Source organism: Chrysemys picta, chromosome 5 (assembly GCF_011386835.1).
Source record: "Chrysemys picta bellii isolate R12L10 chromosome 5, ASM1138683v2, whole genome shotgun sequence".
Lineage (NCBI taxonomy): Eukaryota > Metazoa > Chordata > Testudines > Emydidae > Chrysemys > Chrysemys picta.
Window position 1 is genome coordinate 52908473 of NC_088795.1, and position 20262 is coordinate 52928734.

Here is a 20262-nt window from a genome sequence, read left to right on the forward strand (position 1 = left end):
GACCGCTGAAACTAGGCCAAATTCTACCTATGCGCCACCAATAAATATGGTTGCAGGGATCAGAGATGCATCAAAGTAACAGAAAATACACAAAACAGGGCAGAGTGGTGGTAGTCCAAGATTTTATATTAAAAAACAAAAGAACAGAGATTGTTCTGTTTGAATATTTTAATACCTGCATTGCCTTCATCACACAATTAAACACAGTCTGTAAGATTCATTTATCACAAATGTTTGTCATTATTTTCCCCCAGAAACATCTTTCCTACATCTGGGCACATGCACCCAAACACACTGTATAAAAAAAACCTCATTCATAACATGAGAGGAAGGGCAGGCATCATTCATGTAAACATCTTTCTTTAGTTATCCATTGTTTTAAAAGTCATAAATAAACCTAATGGTGTTCAATAAGGCTCACAGTTCTAGTACAAATGTCATAAAACACCTATCAAGTTCTGTATACAAGATAATTATTGTGGGATTAACTTCTCAATTCACATGTAAGATTACCCCCAGACTGTGGATTCTTTAGAATACATCAGAATTTAGAGACTGAACAATTGTGGCCTAAAAAGTGTAAAAATAGCAGAAACTGTCAGAGCTGGCAGCTTAGATAAAATGGAATTGTTTCCAGCCTCAGTTTTAGTTAACTCAGTACAGTAGTTATTTTGAAATAAAATTAATTACCGTTGAAAAAAGTTTCATAGAAGAAGACAGAGACTGAAGCTTTTATTATATAATACATATAACTGAGGGACAATTGAAATGTTTGTCTTAAAGATGTGACTGGCCATGGTATTGAAATTATGACAGTTATATGCAACACTACATACATATTCTCTCTCAATAGCTGACCTATTAGCTACTGTAAGGATAATATGATGCATCTCCACATTTTAAAAGTTTCAAGTACTTGTTTTCAATTATACTCAGATCTTACAAAAAAATACACCCTTGTAAATCTGATTTCAAATAGAGGGGATTTTTTTTTTTAAATATATTCATTCTACCATGAAAATATTTCATACAAACATCTATTTACATACAAACAGGTTAAAACTTGTGAAAAGGGTTTCCCACACCTGTGGTTTTATGGCTTGAATAATTCATTGCTTTGAATTGATATACCTAGTTCCTTTGAAAAAAAAAAAAAAAAAAAAAGAAGTCTATTTAAAAATCAAGTGTATTTAAAATAAAATTAGAGAAGGGCAGCTTCTGCTTACTGGAGTGAGAAGACAGACACAAGGAGGATCAATTGGATAGTTAGAAATCAGAGCGTTCAAAACCTTTGATCTATGACAGGTAAACATACAGCCATAATTCTGCAACAATTTTTTTTTAAGTCATTTGGAATACAATTCATAATCACTACTTCCAAAATATCATTTTAAGGCTGCTAGTTCCATAGAGATATCCCCGGATTCTCCACTGGCTTAAGTAGGTGCAAATCCATTGACTCTAGTGGAGTGGCGTCTGCTTTTATCAGATGGGTGAAGTTGGTCCTCGGTCTCAAGTTTCCCATCCAAATACTCGAACATTATGTTATTTATGATACTAAATACATTGCCCCATTTTTTTTTAAGGGCCATGTTTTAGCTAAATGGGAAATAGTGCTTTTTCCTTTGCTCATTGTGTTTAAAAAAAAAAGTTATCTGGTACCACTGGACCAAATTCAGAGGTGGTCTCTAGAGGCATCTATGGGGTTTAGGATACATCTGTTGTGCAGATGAAATAAAAGCCACAGAGAATCTGATCTGGGGAATCCCATACTCTGACCACCACCAATGTGACTTTCAGTGTCCTCTCCAAGGGGATGTCAAGTCAAGCGAAAGTGGTCAAAATTGAAAGCTCTTCAGGGCAGAGACAATGCCTTCTTGTGTTTTAATACAGCCACTAGTGCAATGGGGCTGCAACCCTGATTGGCATCTTCAGGTTCTACTGCAATATAAGTGACACCCACAAACAGCAGCGGGGTAAATGGGACCACACAGTATAAATCAATAGGGTCCAAAGCCAATGGAAAAGGGAAGCAGATGGGCTACATCTACCACTACATGGACATCCAACAGTAGCTAGAAGCAAACTAGGTGCACTGGCTGTTTTGTGCCTGAAGCACATGGTGGTGGTTGTGGATCCCTCTCGCAGCCCTGCTGAGTTCTCTTGTTCCTCTTGAGCACAGCAACATTATTGCAGCTCTGATCCCTTGTTTGGGATTGTGTAATGATAGTTACCCCTTTAATTTTAGCCTTTTAAGGCTTAAAGCTCTATTCACTCCATAAATGTCTAGGCTCTCACACCACAGATCATCACAGAGGTGGAGATCATCATCAAAGCAAGGTCCCAGATGATCTTTTGACTATCTGTTTCACCAGTGAGCAGTTAAAAGTAGGTCAGAACTGCAAAAAGGCAGAATGAAGTTGAGAATTAATGTAGTCAAGTCTTTCTAACCCATTCCGCTTTCCACTCAGGTTGACTAATGGCGAGCAAAACCCAGCTCCAACACGATTTTGATTTTCCAAAATTATCCCAGCTCAGATTTGTCAGGTTGACTTTTGTGGATTAATTCCTCTTAACTTGAGCAAAGGTCAGTGTGACACCCTCATCAGATTTGTAGTTAAAATGGCCAAAACCAGAGGGAGGTTCAACAGATACAGGAATGGAAGGTGGCCAAATTATGGCATCAGAATCTCCTGGAAACCCCTTAGAATCCTTAAAAGGCACGGTGTGTTGAGCATGATTAAGAAAACAGCCTAATCCCACTTCCCTGTTCCTGATGTCCACAAAAGACACCCAGCAGCTAACATTACAGGTCAGAGCCCTTCTTTTCATGCTGCTTTGGCTCTTCTACAATTACTAGGTCTTTCAGCAACCTCAGGTTCCTCGATTTCTCTAGTTTCCTAAGAGACTTGATGCTAGCTCTCCACAAACTACTGGGTTCCTGATTACAACGACAAGCTGCTGTCTTGGGAGTGCTTAGTCCTAGCCATATTACCTGGCAGAAAGACAAAGGCGATCTAGGGCACAAATCACCATAGTATTTAGGCTGAGGACTGATTTGCAAACTGCTTCATGTGCTGTTCCTTCATAAGGAGGAGCTGGGGCAATCACCTTATTACAGAGGCTTATTTGTGGGAAGATTTTGCAGACCCTGAGACAAACAAGGAGGTTGGAATCTAAGTCGCACCCAAATCACAATGAGCATTTAGGAGGGGACTACATGTTCTGCTGGGCATCCTCCAAGAATAAAGAATACTACACCACGTAGTCAAGCATGTGTCCCCATCTGTAGTTCATCTGCCTTCAATTTCTTGTAATAGGACATTTCTTTGCCAGGCTCGGAGCACAAGAGTTTGCTGCCCTCATGTGAATCTAACTCTATTTAGATTTTGGTTTAATAAGATATTAGCAACACAGTAAATATATCCATTCTCCTGTGGATAAAGACTACTTGCCTAGAACCAGAGAGAGAGAAATGTTCTGGTATAGGTCTCTTAAGTGCCACTATTCTCAACTCATTTCACAAAGATACTTTACCTGAAGGCTTCCAAAAGTTTATCTGCAAGGTCTAGAATGGATTAATAAATTAAACTGAAGGCTACCCATATAATTCTGAACAATCAAAGGTTATTGAGTCAACAAGGCCATTGAAACAAATGAATATATTAGATTGCATTTCAAGTCAAACTTGGTGTCCCTTTAAAAGAAATCGATATTCACACCAGCAATTTCCAGTCCCTGAGAGCCCACAGGAGAAATGAAAAAGAATCAGATCAGACTCAAAATGTGTAATTGGGGAAGAACCAGCAGGAGGATCAACAGATTCTAATGGAGCAGGGAGAAGTAGTATAGAATGTGGAGAGAGAGACTAGGCTTTTGCTTATCATGATTATGGCATATCCTCAGACTTCAACATCCTCAAATCAGTACTTGATAATCTGCTTGCCCAACACCAAAATGAATGGCTTTAGAACAAATAATTAAAACCATTATTTTGGCAATCTGAGGGCTTAGTTCTCTGTTTTTGCACTACAATAATCAAGTCTGTAACTAGCAGAAAGCATTTGTCTAATGTTTGCCTTAAACAAAACAAAAACAGATCACCTCCATGCCCAAAGTTCATGGGAAACATTAGAAACAGGGATCAAAGTGAAGCAAGAGGACTGTAGAAGACAGAACAGCTTATACAAGATTTTCCAAGTGACATGGAAATGTAAGCAACCTCCCTATGGACAATTACCTAGAGTAAGTCAAATCCGTTTGCTATTCATTCATAGCAGAGTTCAGCCAGACCATTTTTGTTTCCCATTGAAACACAACCCTAATTTTCAATACTCTTCCAACAGTTTAGAGGAAGACATGCCTCTAGTAAAGCAGCAGTTACACCTCAACATCGTGATGCTCTTAAAATGTTGATCTGTGTGGAGGCAGGAATAGTTCTAACATTCATATTTCCTTTTGAGGGTCATCTGCTGAAGTGGTATCGTCAATCAGCCTTTCACAACTCTCTGCTATGTGTGAGGATCAGTTTGGTCTCTCAGCATATCCAAGCTGAGTCACCAAAATATCATCTGTGTAGACCACCTGCCATATATGAAGAAACACCGATGTGGCTACAGTCTCCAGAGTGAGGGAGTGGGTGTTGGAAAAGCCTGCATTCTGATCTTTGCTGGGAGAGTGCCATGGAACCCATGGCATACACCCACCCACTGAAGATTAGCTTCTGTGCAAGCCTAAATGTTAAAGTCCTGAAAAGGCTTTGTGATCAACAATTGTATGAGCTAAATAAACAGAGCCCCAAAATAAAGAGGGCCTTACTTAAATTCCCTAACTTTGTATGTACACAACATTGAAGATCCTCACAGAGCATAAAATAGCAACATCATTCTTCTGTGTCTTTGGTCCATCCAATGCATTTTCTAAAAACCATCTAGTTCCTATACTGTTAGATGACTTTCCCTATTTGAATTGGAAACCTGCATTCATACTAGTTTTCAGATCCAAGAAAACTGGATGGGTAGCTCTCATCTCTTAAAGCAACAGATCAAAGATGCTACTGCTGTTGTAGAAATTTAGGTCTAATTTTCCATAACATTTTTGTATGTCTCACACACAAAATTCTCTAACCATTTAAAGTAAGCATATTGCAAATGCATTTTAACTGTTCCTGAACTACTTAAAACCCCCAAACAAAAAGGTCAGCAGGATTGTAGACCCCCAAGAAGGCCCGGATTATCTAAACTGAAATGGTGGCTTTATTAATCTCTTCTACAACATTAGGCAAGATTTGTTAATTTCCAGATGAATGTTCAGGGGCCCCTGCTATCTGCTGAAGTAGAGCTATAAACGAGACAAGTTGACATTTTCTAAATGTCTCTTAACAATAGCGACTGATGTTTTTACATTCATTGTTTCAGTCTTTCAGTATAACCCCTTTTGCAGTTGCTATTTGAATCTTAGTATGTCACCTATCACTAAACTCATTTACTAGGACTCAAAATGAACAAGACCAGTATGGGCCATATTCTCTGCAGATGTTACACTAGTGGAGACTGGGACCCTCTATACCAAACTACGGCCCACGGGCCACATCCAGCCCGTGGGACCGTTCTGCCCGTCCCCTAAGCTCCTGGTCCGGGAGGCTAGCCCTGGCCCGTCCCCTGCTGTCCCGCCCCCACAGCCTCAGCTCACTGTGCTGCCGCAATGCTCTGGGCAGCGGGGCTGCAAGCCCCTGGGGCAGCGCAGCTGCAGAGTCTGGCCTGACCCGGTGCTCTGTGCTGCACGGTGTGTGGCTGGCTCCAGCCAGGCAGTGTGGCTGCCTGTCCTGGTGTAGCCATGCCGCCACTGGTGCTCCAGGCAGCCCAGTAAGGGGGCAGGGAGTGGGGGTGGGGAGTTGGATAGAGGGCAGGGGAGTTTGGGGGGTGGTCGGGGCGGGGAACGGGGGGTTGAATGGGGGCGGTCAGGGAGAAGGAGTGGTTGGATGGGGCAGGGGTTCCAGGGGGCAGTCAGGAAGGAGAGGGGGGTTGGATGGAGCAGTGGGGGGCAGTTAGGAGCGGGGGGTCCGGGGACAGACAGCAGGGGGAGAGGATGGGGCAGGGGTCCCGGGGGGGGGGGGGGGGTTGGATAAGGGGCGGGGACCAGGCCACGCTTGGCGGTTTGGGGAGGCACAGCCTCCCCTAACTGGCCCTCCATACAATTTCTGAAACCTGATGCGGCCCTCAGGCCAAAAAGTTTGCCCGTCCCTGCTCTATACTAATCCAGGACTACCTTCTGCCTGCAGTTGCATACACTTCTCCTACGGACTTCAAAAGAGAAATATGCTTTCAAAGGCAGGATTCAGCCTTAAGAATTAGTAGCTCTGCTAAGTGAGACAGAAAGAAATCTCCCAGACACTATCCAATGCTCCCCCCCCCTTCCAGAACATAGGTGCTGGAAGTAAGGGTGCTGGGGGTACTCCTGCACCCCCTGGCTTGAACTGGTTTCTGTCATAGATGGTTTAGTTTGGTTCAATGGCTCTCAGCACCCCCACTATACAAAACAATTCCAGCACCCCTGTTCCTGAATGTCAATCTTAAAAATAATAAAGTTAAACCCCACTTTCTCCTCTTTGAACATCTTCATGCAAATACATGTTAATTCATCTGCAATAATCATAATTAAACAGTGTATGCCAGCCCCAAAGGCCAAACAAGTTTTTGTTTTGGACATGAACATCACTAAAACTATTTATATAAAACGCCATAGAGATCTATACACGGCACTCTCTCTCAAGTACACAAACCTTTTTCACTTGTTAGAAAGGTTTTCTCCTGCAAGAGAGGATTTGTAGAAAGAACAACGCTCAGATAAGAGGACGAGGGAATTAAAAACCCAGCCTCCTATACACCAATAAATTAACTGCTCTATTGCAAGATTAAGATCAAAGGTTTAAAAAGGCAAATTACACTACTATTAGAGAATATCAAAATATTATTATCATCACAAATGGCATGTATGTAAAATGCAGCTGCACAGTAATGCCTAGGCCGTAGAAATAGTAACACTGAAGTCTGCTGACTAAAAGTGAATGATCTTTTCATTTTCTGTCTAATCTTTTGGCATCTTTGCATATGGTGCAGAATTAGATAAAAGCTACTAAAAATATCACGCTGCCTTGTATAGAATATTTAATAATTCTTTCAGATAAGACTGGTGCAACACTAGCTATTTTTAAATCTGCTATGAATAATGCAGTCAAACTTAGTTAGTATGCAAGAAACTTATTTCTAACACTGAATGAGAGGTTATGATGCAACAGCATGAACAAATCCCTGGTTGTCCAGTTTTTAGTATAAAGGTAGTGCATAGATCAAAGTTTCTATTTCAGTTCGCTGAACTGAGCATTTGCCTGCATTTCACTTCTGCTGGGCAGCCTGGAAGGCTTTCAGTTCCACCTGGTACCATTCTGGTGCTTCTGGCCCATTCTGCCCGATGGGATTGTGATCATATCCATAAGCCACTGTTAGTTCTTCATCCTTCTCCACAGCCCTGATGGTGCGTATACACTTGATTGGCCCAAAACGAGGATGAACAAACCTAAACAACAAGGAGTATGCATTGTAAATTTTAGCCCTTTAGTAAACTATATATTTTTTTAAACACTAAACCTTCAAATGTAAATTCACGATCCCCTGCCACAGACTTTTTAAAAACCCCTCTAATTAATATTTAAGCCATCAAATCAGACTTGTGTCTCAGAGTTGTTTGGCACTTAGCAATATTTATGAAACTTTGATTTACATGAATCTTAAGAATTTGTTCAAGGAGTTATTGCTTTGAACTTCAAGACTTACTCTGGTGTAAGATTTAAAAAAGGCTTCAAATACTGTGTCATGTTACATCAAAAAAAACAACTCAAACTATGACTTGGGTATTCTCAATATTTCCTGTAAGATATTTATGGAATCAAAAAAGTAGTCACTGATTTGTGCAGGACTTACAACTACCTTCATAATAGGACAACAATTAATATTATTTGCAACAGGGGAAGTCAATCATCCATGTTTATCTAGTACAGGTTATTTACTAAAATGTTTTACAAGAGTACACTTCTGCTCATATTCCCCAGGGACTTGCTGTAAGCAAGGCAGTTTTTTATCTGCAAGTGTCCGACCCAGTTGTAGGTAACAAAAGAGTACTATAACTTTGAAAAAAAGAAAAAATAGTTTTTTCATTTTTTGTGTTTTTTTTTTTTAAACTTCAGTTTGACAGCACTTTGTATAGAAGATTTCACTGTTTCCCACGAACAGTCGACATTACCCCAAACTATTTTAACTCTGTCCATTTTTTTTTAAAGTGCCCTCCCCACTTTAATATAATGCAGAAGTTTGAAAAGAACCAAAGGTCTTGGGCTCAAAATGAGGCAAAAAGAGAGCCAAGCAAGCAGCACTATTGCTTATTCATTGTTCAAGTGAAAACAAATATTGACTGGATGTGCAGAATTCACTCAAGAGAAATGAAAGAGTACAATCATGAGTTTTTTAATTCACCCTTCCTGTATGTACTCCTTTTTGTCTAGGTAGGTTGAGTCGATGAATTCAGAATATTACTAAATTAACAGATTCTAAGGGTGATCATCTAGTCCAGGGGTTCTCAACAAATTTTTTGGTGGCTTCAAACTGCGGCCACCAACTCTTTGCTGGTGGCTGCTGTTATAATTTTAACAAAAATTCCTAATTAAGTTTAAGAAAGACAAATAAATATGCACATATGCATGTCCGAATGATTGCAATTTATTTATGTTGGGATTTTTTGCAGACTAATAAAAATAAAAAATAAAAAAAACTTTTCTATTCTTTACTAGACCTAAACAGAATAGAAACACAAATAAGGTGCTTTGCACGTTCTTGTCTTTGTTGTTGTTGATTTTGCTTTTTTGGTTGCTTTTTTAAAGACTTGCTAGCTAGTAAGTCTGCTGCTGTGAAAAGTGATATTAACAAACATACAAATATCACTTTTCACAGCAGCAGATTTACTCAGCCCTGGCATGCCCAGGAACAAATCAAGCCCTGTATAGGGAGGTGGGTAGGGAGGCAGTGGGGGCTAGAGGGGAATGGATGGGGGTGAGCCCAGAGCCGGAGCCTCCTGCCCACCGTCCCAGGGAAGGTGAGGAACTCACTAGAAACCTGCTCCTCCAGCATGTGTCTCTCCAGGAGGAGGGCGGGGGCGGGGGGGGGGGGGGGGAGAACCCAACCCTCGCTGGCGGCCTCAGGGGAGGAGTCACTGCTTTGCCCCCCGCCCCCATTACTGCCCAGGAGGCTGTGGCCACAAGAAAAGCTCCTGGCGGCCACATTTGAGAAATGCTGATCTAGTCTGACCTCCTGTTCAACAGAGGCCATAGAACCTCCCCAAAATAATTCCTGTTTGAGCTAGAATGTATCTTATAGAAAAAAAATCCAATATTGATTTAAAGATTGCCAGTGATGGAGAAAATCCCCACTTAAGTTGTTCCAGCGGTTAATTACCCTCATTGTTAACATTTTGTGCCTTATTTCCGGTCTGAACTTGCCTAGCTTCAACTTCCAGCCATTGGCTCATTTATACCTTTGTCTGCTAGGCTAATGAGCCCTCTTATCAAATTTCTGTTCCCCAGATTGTGATCAAGTCACCTCTTAACCTTCTCTTTGTTAAGCTACATCAACTGAGCTCCTTGAGTCTAATCACTATCTGGCATCTTTTCTAATCCTTTGATCATTCTCAGTGCTCTTCTCTGAATCCTCGCCAATTTAACAACATAATTACATATATTTTCAGCCAAACGTGCAAAGGTCTTACACTCAACATTTCTCTATTTGTCTTTAATGATTTTTGCACACCACTTCTGATTGCTGCACATGATACATGTTCCAAAACGTCAGAGAATCTTCTAGGAATAAATGGCCAGAACCCTATTGATATTGAGGAAAAAATGGGAGATACATGAAGCCCCTGCCAGCTCTTCAGCACAGTAAAGCCTCAAGTGCCTCTGCAATGGTCTATAGATTAAAAAAACAACAAAACAAACAAACAAACAAAACCCAACGACTTTTGATGGCACCCATTAACACCTGCTAGCACAGGTGAGGGCAAGCCGTTTTAAGCCGGCCCTCAAGCTCCTGCTGGGGAACGGGGTCTGGGGCTGCTCCACATGGCTCCTGGAAGCTGCAGAATGGCCCACCTCCAGCTCTTATGTGCTCCAATGGGAGCTGCAGGGGCGGTGCCTGCAGACGAGGCAGTATGCAGAGCTGCCTGGCCACACCTCTGGGTAGGAGCTGGAGAAGGGACATGCCACTGCTTCTGGGAGCCACTTGAGGTAAATGCCACCCGGAGCCTGCACCCCTGAGCCTCTCCCGACGCTCCAACCTCCTCCCCCAGCCCTGATCTCCCTACCGCCCTCTGAACCCCTCGATCCCAGCCTGGAGTACCCTCCTACACCTCAAACTCCTCATCCCCAGTCCCACCCCAGAGCCCTCACTCCTCCCCACACCTCACTCCTCCGCCCCAAAACACAGCCCTCACCATCTCCCGCCCCCAATCCCAATTTTGTGAGCATTCATGGCCCACCATTCAATTTCTATTCCCAGATGTGGCCCTCAGGCCAAAAAGTTTGCCCACCCCTGTGCCAGCATAACAATACTCCTATTTTATCTCTGCCTATTCTCGAAATAGCATTTAAAATGTTGGAACCCTGAATAACTTATCTCACATAGAAAAGGGGGGGAGAGTGGAGGAATGTGGGGGAAGAATGGGGGACCCTGTTGTGGGTGGAGGGGAGAGTATGGGTCACCCAGAACCCCTGCCATGTGGGAGGAAGGAGGACCCTGGAATGGGTGGCACAAAACCTCTGGTGAGGGAGACTAGGGACCCTGACATGGGAGAAAAAGGGAATGGGGGCCATAGAGAGTCGCTGGTACTGTATTTGGAGGAGGAAGTTGCGAGGAATCCCTGGAAACAGAGGGGGAATGGGAGGGTGGCACACAGGGAGCTTGTGGGGGGGAAGTGGAAGGATACAAGGAGCCCCTGGTAGGTGAAATAAGTTTGGTCTGTACAAACTACAAAAAACATATGCCCCCCATTTACCATATTGTTTTAAAATATGTACCTCCTTACACATGTTTGTAGATGTCAAACAGGTTTTCAGCTGCTGGAGAGTACTAGAAAAATTCTTATTTTTGAGGCTTCATGTTCCAAAATGATGCACTGTAAAACATACTCTGTCAAATGCTAGGAGTGAGGCAGACATGGCCCTATCCTTGGACAGCTAAGATTTACGTTTCAGCCAAGGATGCTGTATTTTGTGTATATGAGCATCAATGGTCAGACACAAACGCATAACAAACATGCAATATTATTCTAAGCCTGAACCTGCCCTCGAAGTTTAGAGCTGTTGAGCACCTGCAATGCCCACTTGGTGCAAGTCTCAGCTCCAGTACACAGAGACTGCACGTGAACCTGAAGGAAGACTCTTGGATCCAGAGAGTACATCCGGCCATCTCAAAACAGTGTACAAGCACAGTGCACTTCAATGCAGCAATCTCACCTCTTCAGCGTTTGATCTGAAAGACAGGCTAATACTTACGGGTCATAGATGCAATTAGGAGTGAAGGAGTGGTTGGCCTTATGCCCCAGCGAGGCACAATACTTGGTGGCATGGTTGTAAGGCTCCGGCACATCTATGACTGTTTCATCATCCAGGGCTATTGTGTTTTCATTGAGGGCCCAGTCTCTGCTGTCCACCTGATTTGCAAGGTAAAAACTGAGCATGTCTGGTCACCTTTTATTTGTTTTCAAAAGTTCCAGTAAGCACACTCAAATCAACTCACAGGAAAAAAAAAATTTTTTACAAGAAAACAGTTAAAAAAAAGCAATGAAAATTCAGACTGGTTCCCTTCCGCCCCCCGCCTTACCTCCGGGTGTGTAATTCGCACTCCATTGTAAAAGGACATAACCGTGCGCGATCCTGCTGCTATTTTAGAAAATAATCCTTCGCCAGCATTGGAAATGAGAGATGCATCAACATACACCCTAGAAAATAAAAAGAAAGGGTAGAAATTGGGTATTTTCTCATTATCACATTTGCAATTCTCTACACAGTATTATTACTACAGCTACTGGTGCAGAGGTTAGTAGTTCATGCCCTTTAGAAAATGCAAAGGCAAAAGAACCCAAAACCTAATAACATTTTATTAGTGGAGAAACAAAAGGACTTTTCTTAGGACATAATTCTTAGGAAAAAGAAATTACTTATAATTACATTTTATTGTTTAGATGATGGACCATTTTCCAATCGCCCCCTAATGATGGTTAAACATGCAGGGACCTCCAACCCTCACTCCATTACTAGTCCCATTGAAATTCAATGGGACTTCTCATGTGTGCAAGGACTACTCACTTGAGAAAGCATTCTCAGGATCAGGCCCTAGAACTCCACGTTTCTAAACAACAGTCACTAAGAACCTTTTGCTACATCACACATTTAGACATTTGTAATGCCAGAAGGAGGAGGATTACCATCAGGTATACAGCAAAACCTTGTCAAATGAATGGGATTAAGGCAGTGAAGACACAAACAGTTCTACATGCTGTACATTGAGAAATATAAAAAGGTGATGTTAGTGACTGACTGGAATCCAGCATTCTGTAGAGAAACATGGCATGTCAACAGTCGAGGTTTGAAATGGACATACTCCTCTTTCCCCAGGGCTTTCTACTTTATTACATAATAAACCCAATCCTGCTCACTTTATTCTGCTCAACAAGACTACTCAGATGAGCAGAATTTGACCCAACCTGAATCACTATGCTTGGCATACGCATCAATTTGAGACTGATTCTGTGTTCTGAAAAAGGGAACAGTGTATTTGTGCCAGATCCTATAAGATGCTGAGCACCCTCAACTCCCCTTGAACTGTATCTTGTACGTAGGGCCCTTAATGAAGAGTTCTGGACTTCACTAAACGTGACTTTGCAGCTATATTTTTTTAAAGTCACTTTCAAGATGTTACCCAGAAGTATATTATGTCCATGTTCTGTCTACTAGATTGCCAGTTTTTCCATGTAAATCCAAAAGAAACTTCAATTCAATTAAGTCTATGCTCCACATCAGTCAAGTTAAAGGCCCAACCTGGCAAACCCATAGACATCTGACTAGTCCTGCAATTGTTCCTGTGAGTAAGGGTTTGCAGGATCAGGTCCCTAAATGCACAGCAGACCAAGAAGTTTACTGAAAGATTTTAAATGGGAAAAAGAAAAGTTCTACCTCTCTGACTCGTAAGGATCAGGAAGAAGTGCATTTGTAGAAATGCAAGATGAAGTAGATTTATCAAAACTGTATACTGGGCCTAAAAATAAATCAATACAGGAATTAAATTAATGGACAATATTAAAAGCATTTCTCTCTTTTGTTAGAGGGACACGCATTCAAGACATTCAAAAGCAAATTAAGTCTGAAAGATAATGAGATGAACAAAAGAAGAAACATACTTAAAAAGGATATTATATAGAGCTGCACTGAAAACAAAATACCTGAATCCTCAGCCAGTTACTCCTTCTTGATTTTTCTCTTCCCAGGCAACTGAAAATAGCATATTTTATATACAAGAGCTTAAAAAAAAAAAAAAAAAAAGGAGCATCTCTCTTTAATTATTAAAATTAGGGCCCAGTTTTTTCAATGACTAATGATTTGTATGCTCAACTTGGACACCTTACATGGGCCTGACTTTGAGGAAGTGCTGAGCATCCACCCTCTGACAATTAAGCCCTTTTAAAGTCTAAATCCTTGCACACTTGTATAATCAACTGTCTGATGCTTATTTGGGGGCAAAATTAAGATGCAGGTGGAAAAGTCAGGGAAAAGCTGAGTATCTGAAAGTTTGATAAAAAGCTGTTGTCCATGGTAACCAAGTTCTAAAAATGGATCTCTTCTTTCAGCTTTTCCACACAGAGTGTAGTTGTATCCTATTTACAAAGCACAAATTGTACCCTCTCAGCTGGAGTTTTTTCTTTTTAATTGTGCTATGCAAAGATTTCTCTACAATGTTTAAAAACAAAAGGTCACTGCCGTCCTCTGGCCTGTTTTTCCCCTTTTTTCCTAAGGTTTAGGTTCCTATTTCCAGACTGTTTAAGTACATAAATCTTTGGTGCACAAAAGTAACAGTGCTAGGATAGTTCATATTTCTACTAATGATCTTGTCTTGTCCACAATTGGAAAAGTGTCTTCAGCAATTAAAGAAACACCCCAAAACACTAAGGGGTCAATTCACCATAGCCCTACACCCTATGTAATCGCTTACCGCAGTACTGAATTGGTGTAAGATACTATCACTCTTACGTTTAGCATTTTACGTCCACAAACTGGTGTAAACGACTACACAAGTTGCAGGGCAATATTGAATCAGATTCTTTCTTATCGAATCAAACTCATTAATCCTGATGTCTATGTCCCACGCTCTCTATTAATGCAGTATCTAATGGCACCCAACAGTGCTAGTACTGATTTGTACAAACAAACCCAATAGATAGCAATACAGTTAGGACTGAATCATGACCCTTCCTTGCTTTGTTTGTTTGCTCATTTCAACAATATGTCTGTCAACACAAATGGGGGAAAAAGTGAATTTAAAGGAGTGAATAGGATGGGGAAGATTCCACAGAGTGTTCCTCAGCCTTCCCCTCCCACTATAACCTCCCACAGCATTTCTGCATTTTTCAGAACACACACCCACCCCTACCTAACCTATAAAAGTCCTCATGAATGTTCTGTAATAGAAAAAAATCTGGTGTTCTCCCTAATAATCAATTCCTCCTTACCAGTCAGACCTTACACACCCTCAAGGGGAATATTCAGAGTATGGGGACTGAGGTGAAGAAAGAGGCTGAGACACACAGATCAAAGAGGATATATTTTTTGTCAGTGTACAAGCTGCACATCAACTGAACTTACTGCCTGGTACCAATTCAAAGTGTGGCTTTCCCTCCTCTACAGATGTAAGAGTTGCCAGTTTTGCTTCTATCATTTCTCCATCTATGAACCTTCCATAATATGCAGTCTTCTCATCAGGATACACATAGGCTATCTTTTCCCCCGTCATCTCCCCTTCTTCATTCACTTCTCCTACAAGGCTGCCTCCATCCTGAAAGAGTGTCCAAAAGAAAAAAGTTTTTAAATTATAATATGTAATAAAGAGTTGGCTATAAAAATAAAGTGTTGGAGAAGTTCCTTGACATAATTTACTGATAGGGTTAAAACTAGTTAGTAAGGAATCTATATAGCCTTGATTAAAATAAGACAATTTTATTCCAAACCAAGTGTGTCCACACACAGAGGCACACTGAAACAACAAAAGGTGTGAATTGAAACTCATTTAATTATTTCAGTGCCAGGAGTAATTCCAATCAATAGAATTACACCAGGGGGGAAAAAAAAAGTGTAAGATCTAAATTAGGCCTTCTGTCCAGTAGGTAAGTAGAAACCGCAAGGACTCCCCTTCCACTTGAAACAAACATTGAGATTTCAAACAAGTAGGGGTAGCAGAGCTAGGCAGTGGCCCAGGGCACTAAAAACCTAATGCGGGACTCCCGCCTTGTCACATTTTGCAAAAATGGTTCAGTGCGGGGGGAACAGCGGGGGGAGGGAGAGGAGGAGGAAGTGCTGCTTTGTATTCAGTACAGCTGTTTTATATATTGTTATGTGATGGTACATCAGAGGACTGGAGCTTATAAAACATTATGGATGTATATTGAAGGTGTGGGAAGTAATTAGGAGTGGAGCTGGAAGGAATGAACAGAATAAGAACTACAATGGAGATAGTGACAGAAGAAACTAGAGGAAAGGCAATGAATTTGGAGAGAGAGAAAAGGGGACAATGGGAAAAAAAAAACATCAAGAAAACTGGAGAGGTAGGGAGAGAGTGGAATACCAAAACCCCAGAGAGTATGCCTTGTCAATTGCAGACTTTGAATCACCACTTCCAGCATTCAGGTGGAAAGAAGTGGCAGGAGCAATAAATAAGATCAACTCATATTGTTGATCTGAACAAAAGGAAATAAAAACTGAAAAACAAGAGACTAAAGAGTTACGAGTAATTATTTCGTTTACTACCAATGCTTCCAAACTGCACTTATTTTTCAAAGTTTTCAAGGGAAAAGACCCCCTAGCCACCCCACCTCCTCCATCTCCTGTTGGCAGCTCCCAGCAATGTAACCTCCTTCCCTTTTCAGCTCTTCTTTCTTCCGCCCCAACCCCGTCATTTCAGTGTGAGATACTGCTGCTGTGCCAGTATCAGTCCAGAGCTGCCTACAAGAGCTTACCTACTGAATACCACGGAGCTTAAACGGGTTATAACTCCCAACTGATGGGAATATTTTGCTCCTTCCATCCCCAAAATTACAGCTCATCGATTTTGGGGGAGACTTCTCCCAGGCTTGGCTTAATCCCTGCTGGCAGCAGGAATGCCATACAGAGATTATGTACCATACCATACTGCCCAACTACAATGGTGAGAGAGCTTCTAAGGCCTAGTCTTCGAGACAAAATTAACTATCTTTAAACATGGCTTAAAAATGTTACACGTTTTTCTGTCCATACAGGTATGAATAAACCATATTACAGCATGTTTTGACAACAGCTATGTTTAAACAGTTATTTTTGGAGCAAAAATGGCATCTTAGAGATCACTTTTCATCCTATATTCCACCCTGACAATGCTAGCCAGGCTATTAGAAATGAACTTTCCAGAACTTGCAGCAGAGTTCTATCATTAGGAAGTTGAAGGAAAAGTATGTGACCTTCACAGCCAGGTGTATTTCATTTTTTGCTTTCACTTGCACTCTGTTCTTTATCGCTGATAATTGCTATTGGTATTTCCCTGGCAGCCTCAATTGTAGTTTTAGCTTCTACTGTCCAGTCTGTGAATTAGGTAAGCTAGGTTTTTAATTCCTCTAAGAAATACCCAATGGTCACAGCGTTTGAGGGGATCTAAATAACTAAATATGCATACAGATGTAACACAGAAGGAGACTGCCCCTTGCCTAGAGAGAATTCAATCTACTGGGTAGATAATTGTGTACAGAAGTCTTCCACTCCAACACTGCCTTTCATTTTTCACCCCCGAAGTTTTTAGGGCCTTTGGTGGCATTCTACAGACAAATGTGCCATACATGGTAACTTCAGGCCCTAATCAGTACGTACTTAGGCAAAATTTCTACTGACTTGAGTGGCCTGAGCAGCGAGTGCTGAATAGGGCTATTCATGGGTTTAAAAATATATATATATAGAAGGAACACTACTGTACTGTCTATAATTTAACACATTTTAAAATATTCCCTAGAAGACAAAGATTCCCAAAGAAAAGTCCCAGCATTTACTTAAGAGACAGAAACAGGAAACCCTGGCTCTTTTCTGGAACTAGGTACTTTTTACCCCTAAAGGAGCTGTCATAGGGAATAAACCTTATTCTCTAAGCCAAGTTCATGGACCCAGGTCTAGCAAAATGTCTTGCAGCAGCTAGAAAGAAGCTTCCTCCCTAGGCCACAGAGCAGTAACAGATTACAGCCTATATGGCTCCTGTGCCCTTCTTTTGTTCTCCAACAAAGAAAGCAGGAGATCAGACTTACCGGGTAATATATCCAACACACGCCATGTCGAATATTATCTTTGTACTGCCCTTTGAATATTAGTCGTCCATCGATATCATATTCCTGGGCAGGTCCATTAAGTTCTCCATCCACATGCGTGCCATGAAGAACCCCTCCATCCTCGTATGTGTAGAGTCCCTGGCCTTGGAGAGCATCATCGACATAATACCCTTCCAGTGTGCTGGTAAGAAAGAGAAAGACAAATGGTGCAGTTGTCCCCCTCTTTTAAACAGAGCTCTTGAGAACTGAACAATATACTCAGTACAACCCTCACCCTCTGCTTAAAATCTGGGCAGCATATTGTATATCATTTTAAAACCTCAAATAAAAAAACCAAACAAAAAAAGCTCATCTCCACTGAATTCTCTAAATAAATAATACTTATGTTGTACTTTCATTGTTCAAGCACTTTAAAGATGTTAATCATTCCGTTGTACTGATTCTGCATGCTTGAGCCACACTGCTACATTTTATAGATGGGGACACTGAGGAAGAGAGGTGAAGTGATTTATCCAAGGCCAAAGAGGGAATTATTGTTAGAGCAGATTGCTTTTTGGATTAGGATTCTCTCCCTTCTAACCCTATGCTCAGACCTTCAGATCCAATCTTTTCAGTGTCCTGCAACTCTAAGGCTATGTCTACACTACCCCTGGATCGACGCTCTGGGAATTGATGCACCAGGGTTGATTTAGCTGGTCTAGTGAAGACCCACTAAATTGACTGCAGATTGCTCTCCAGTCGATCCCGTACTCTACCCCAAATGAGAAGAGTAAGGTACGTCGACGGGCGAGTGTCTCTCGTCGACCCAACATAGTGTGGATCCTGCGGTAAGTCGACCTAAGCTACATCAACTCCACCTATGTTATTCACGTAGCTGGAATTGCGTAGCTTAGGTCGACATACTGCAGTAGTGTATACATAGCGCAAGTCTTGGTCTACACTACCAACTTACATCCGTAAAATTACGGCGCTCAGGGTGTGGATACTCCACGCGCCTGAGCAACGTAGTTATACCGACCTAACCCCCAGTGTAGACAGTGCTATGTCGACGGGACAGCTTCTCCCATCAACATAGCTACTGCCTCTCGGGGAGGTGGAGTACCTATACCGATAGGAGAAGCTCTCCTGTCAGCATAGGCTAGCAGCTGCACAGCTGCAGCACTGTAAGTGTAGACAAGCCTAACATACTACCAGCCTGGTGTTAGGCCATGTCAACAGCGTATTTAATAGCTCCCTGCACCAGATTTTCCAGAATCACTGTCATTTTGATTTTAAATTAGGGCTGTCAACTGATTAAAAAAATTAATTGAGATTACTCACGCTGTTAAATAAGAATAGAATATTATTTATTAAAATATTTTGGATGTTTTCTACATTTCAAATATATTGATTTCAATTATAACTTAATACAAAGTGTACAGTGCTCACTTTATATTTTTTTTATTACAAATATTTGAACTGTAAAAAACAAAATAGTATTTTTAATTCACCTAATACAAGTACTATAGTGCAATCTCTATCATGAAAGTTGCATTTACATATGTAGAATTATGTACAAAAAATAACTACATTTAAAACCAAAAAAATATAAAACTTTAGAGCCTACAAGTCCTATTTCTCGTTCAGCAAATTGCTCAAACAAGTTTGTTTACATTTGCAGGAGATAATGCTGCCCACTTCTTGTTTACGTCACACGAAAAGTGAGAACAGGTGTTCACGTGGCACTGTTGTAGCCGGCGTTGCAAGATAGTTTACATGCTAGATGCGCTAAAGATTCGTATGTCCATTCATGCTTCAACCACCATTCCAGAGGACATGCATCCATGCTAATGATGGGTTCTGCTCGATAATAATCCAAAGCAGTGCGGACCGAAGCATGTTCATTTTCATTATCTAAGTCAAATGCCAACAACAGAAGGTTGTTCTATAGTATCTGCATCAGAGTGCGCAACAGAGGTTCTATAGTTTCCGTATTAGAGTGTTGCTCTTTTAAGACTTCTGAAAGCATGCTCCACACCTCATCCCTTTCAGATTTTGGAAGGCACTTCTGATTCTTAACTCTTGGGTCGAGTGCTGTAGCTATCTTTAGAAATCTCACATTGGGATCTTTGCATTTTGTCAAATCTACAGCAAAAGCGTTCCTAAAATGAACAATATGTGCTGGGTCATCATTTGAGACTGCTATAACAAAAAATAGATGGCAGAATTCAGATAAAACAGAGCAGGAGACATACAATTCTCCCCCTAGGAGTTCAGTCACAAATTTAATGAACACATTTTTTTTTAAACAAACATCATCAGCATGGAAGCATGTCCTCTGGAATGGTGGCCAAAGCATGAAGGGGCATACGAACGTTTACCATATCTGGCACATAAGTACCTTGCAATGCCGGCTACAAAAGTCTCACGCGAATCCCTGTTCTCACTTTCTGGTGACATTGTAAATAAGAAGTGGGCAGCAGCATCTCCATAAAATGTAAAGAAACTTCTTTGTCTTAGTGATTGGTTGAACGAGAGTAGGACTGAGTGGACTTGTAGGCGCTAAAGTTTTGCATTGTTTTGTTTTTGAGTGGAGTTATGTAACAAACAAACAAACAAACAAACAAACTA

The 20262-nt window shown here is 41.2% G+C and overlaps 1 protein-coding gene across 6 annotated transcripts in view; it reads right to left on the reverse strand.

Annotated features, from left to right (window-relative positions):
• Positions 1-153: 153 nt before the first annotated feature.
• SETD7 (SET domain containing 7, histone lysine methyltransferase) overlaps positions 154-20262 on the reverse strand; it is a 33820-nt gene continuing 13711 nt past the window's right edge. The window contains exons 3-8 of one of the 6 annotated variants that reach the window (XM_005284333.5): positions 17632-17833; positions 14960-15149; positions 13277-13358; positions 11925-12042; positions 11597-11754; positions 154-7575 (exon numbers count right to left, since the gene is read on the reverse strand). In XM_005284333.5, coding sequence (XP_005284390.1) covers positions 7395-7575; positions 11597-11754; positions 11925-12042; positions 13277-13358; positions 14960-15149; positions 17632-17833 — 931 coding nt within the window. In that variant the 3' untranslated portion in view covers positions 154-7394. Of the gene's footprint in view, positions 7576-11596; positions 11792-11924; positions 12043-13276; positions 13359-14959; positions 15150-17631; positions 17834-20262 lie in introns of those variants that run through there. The other 5 variants (XR_010601789.1, XM_042850317.2, XM_042850316.2 and 2 more) reach the window with 5 other exon arrangements.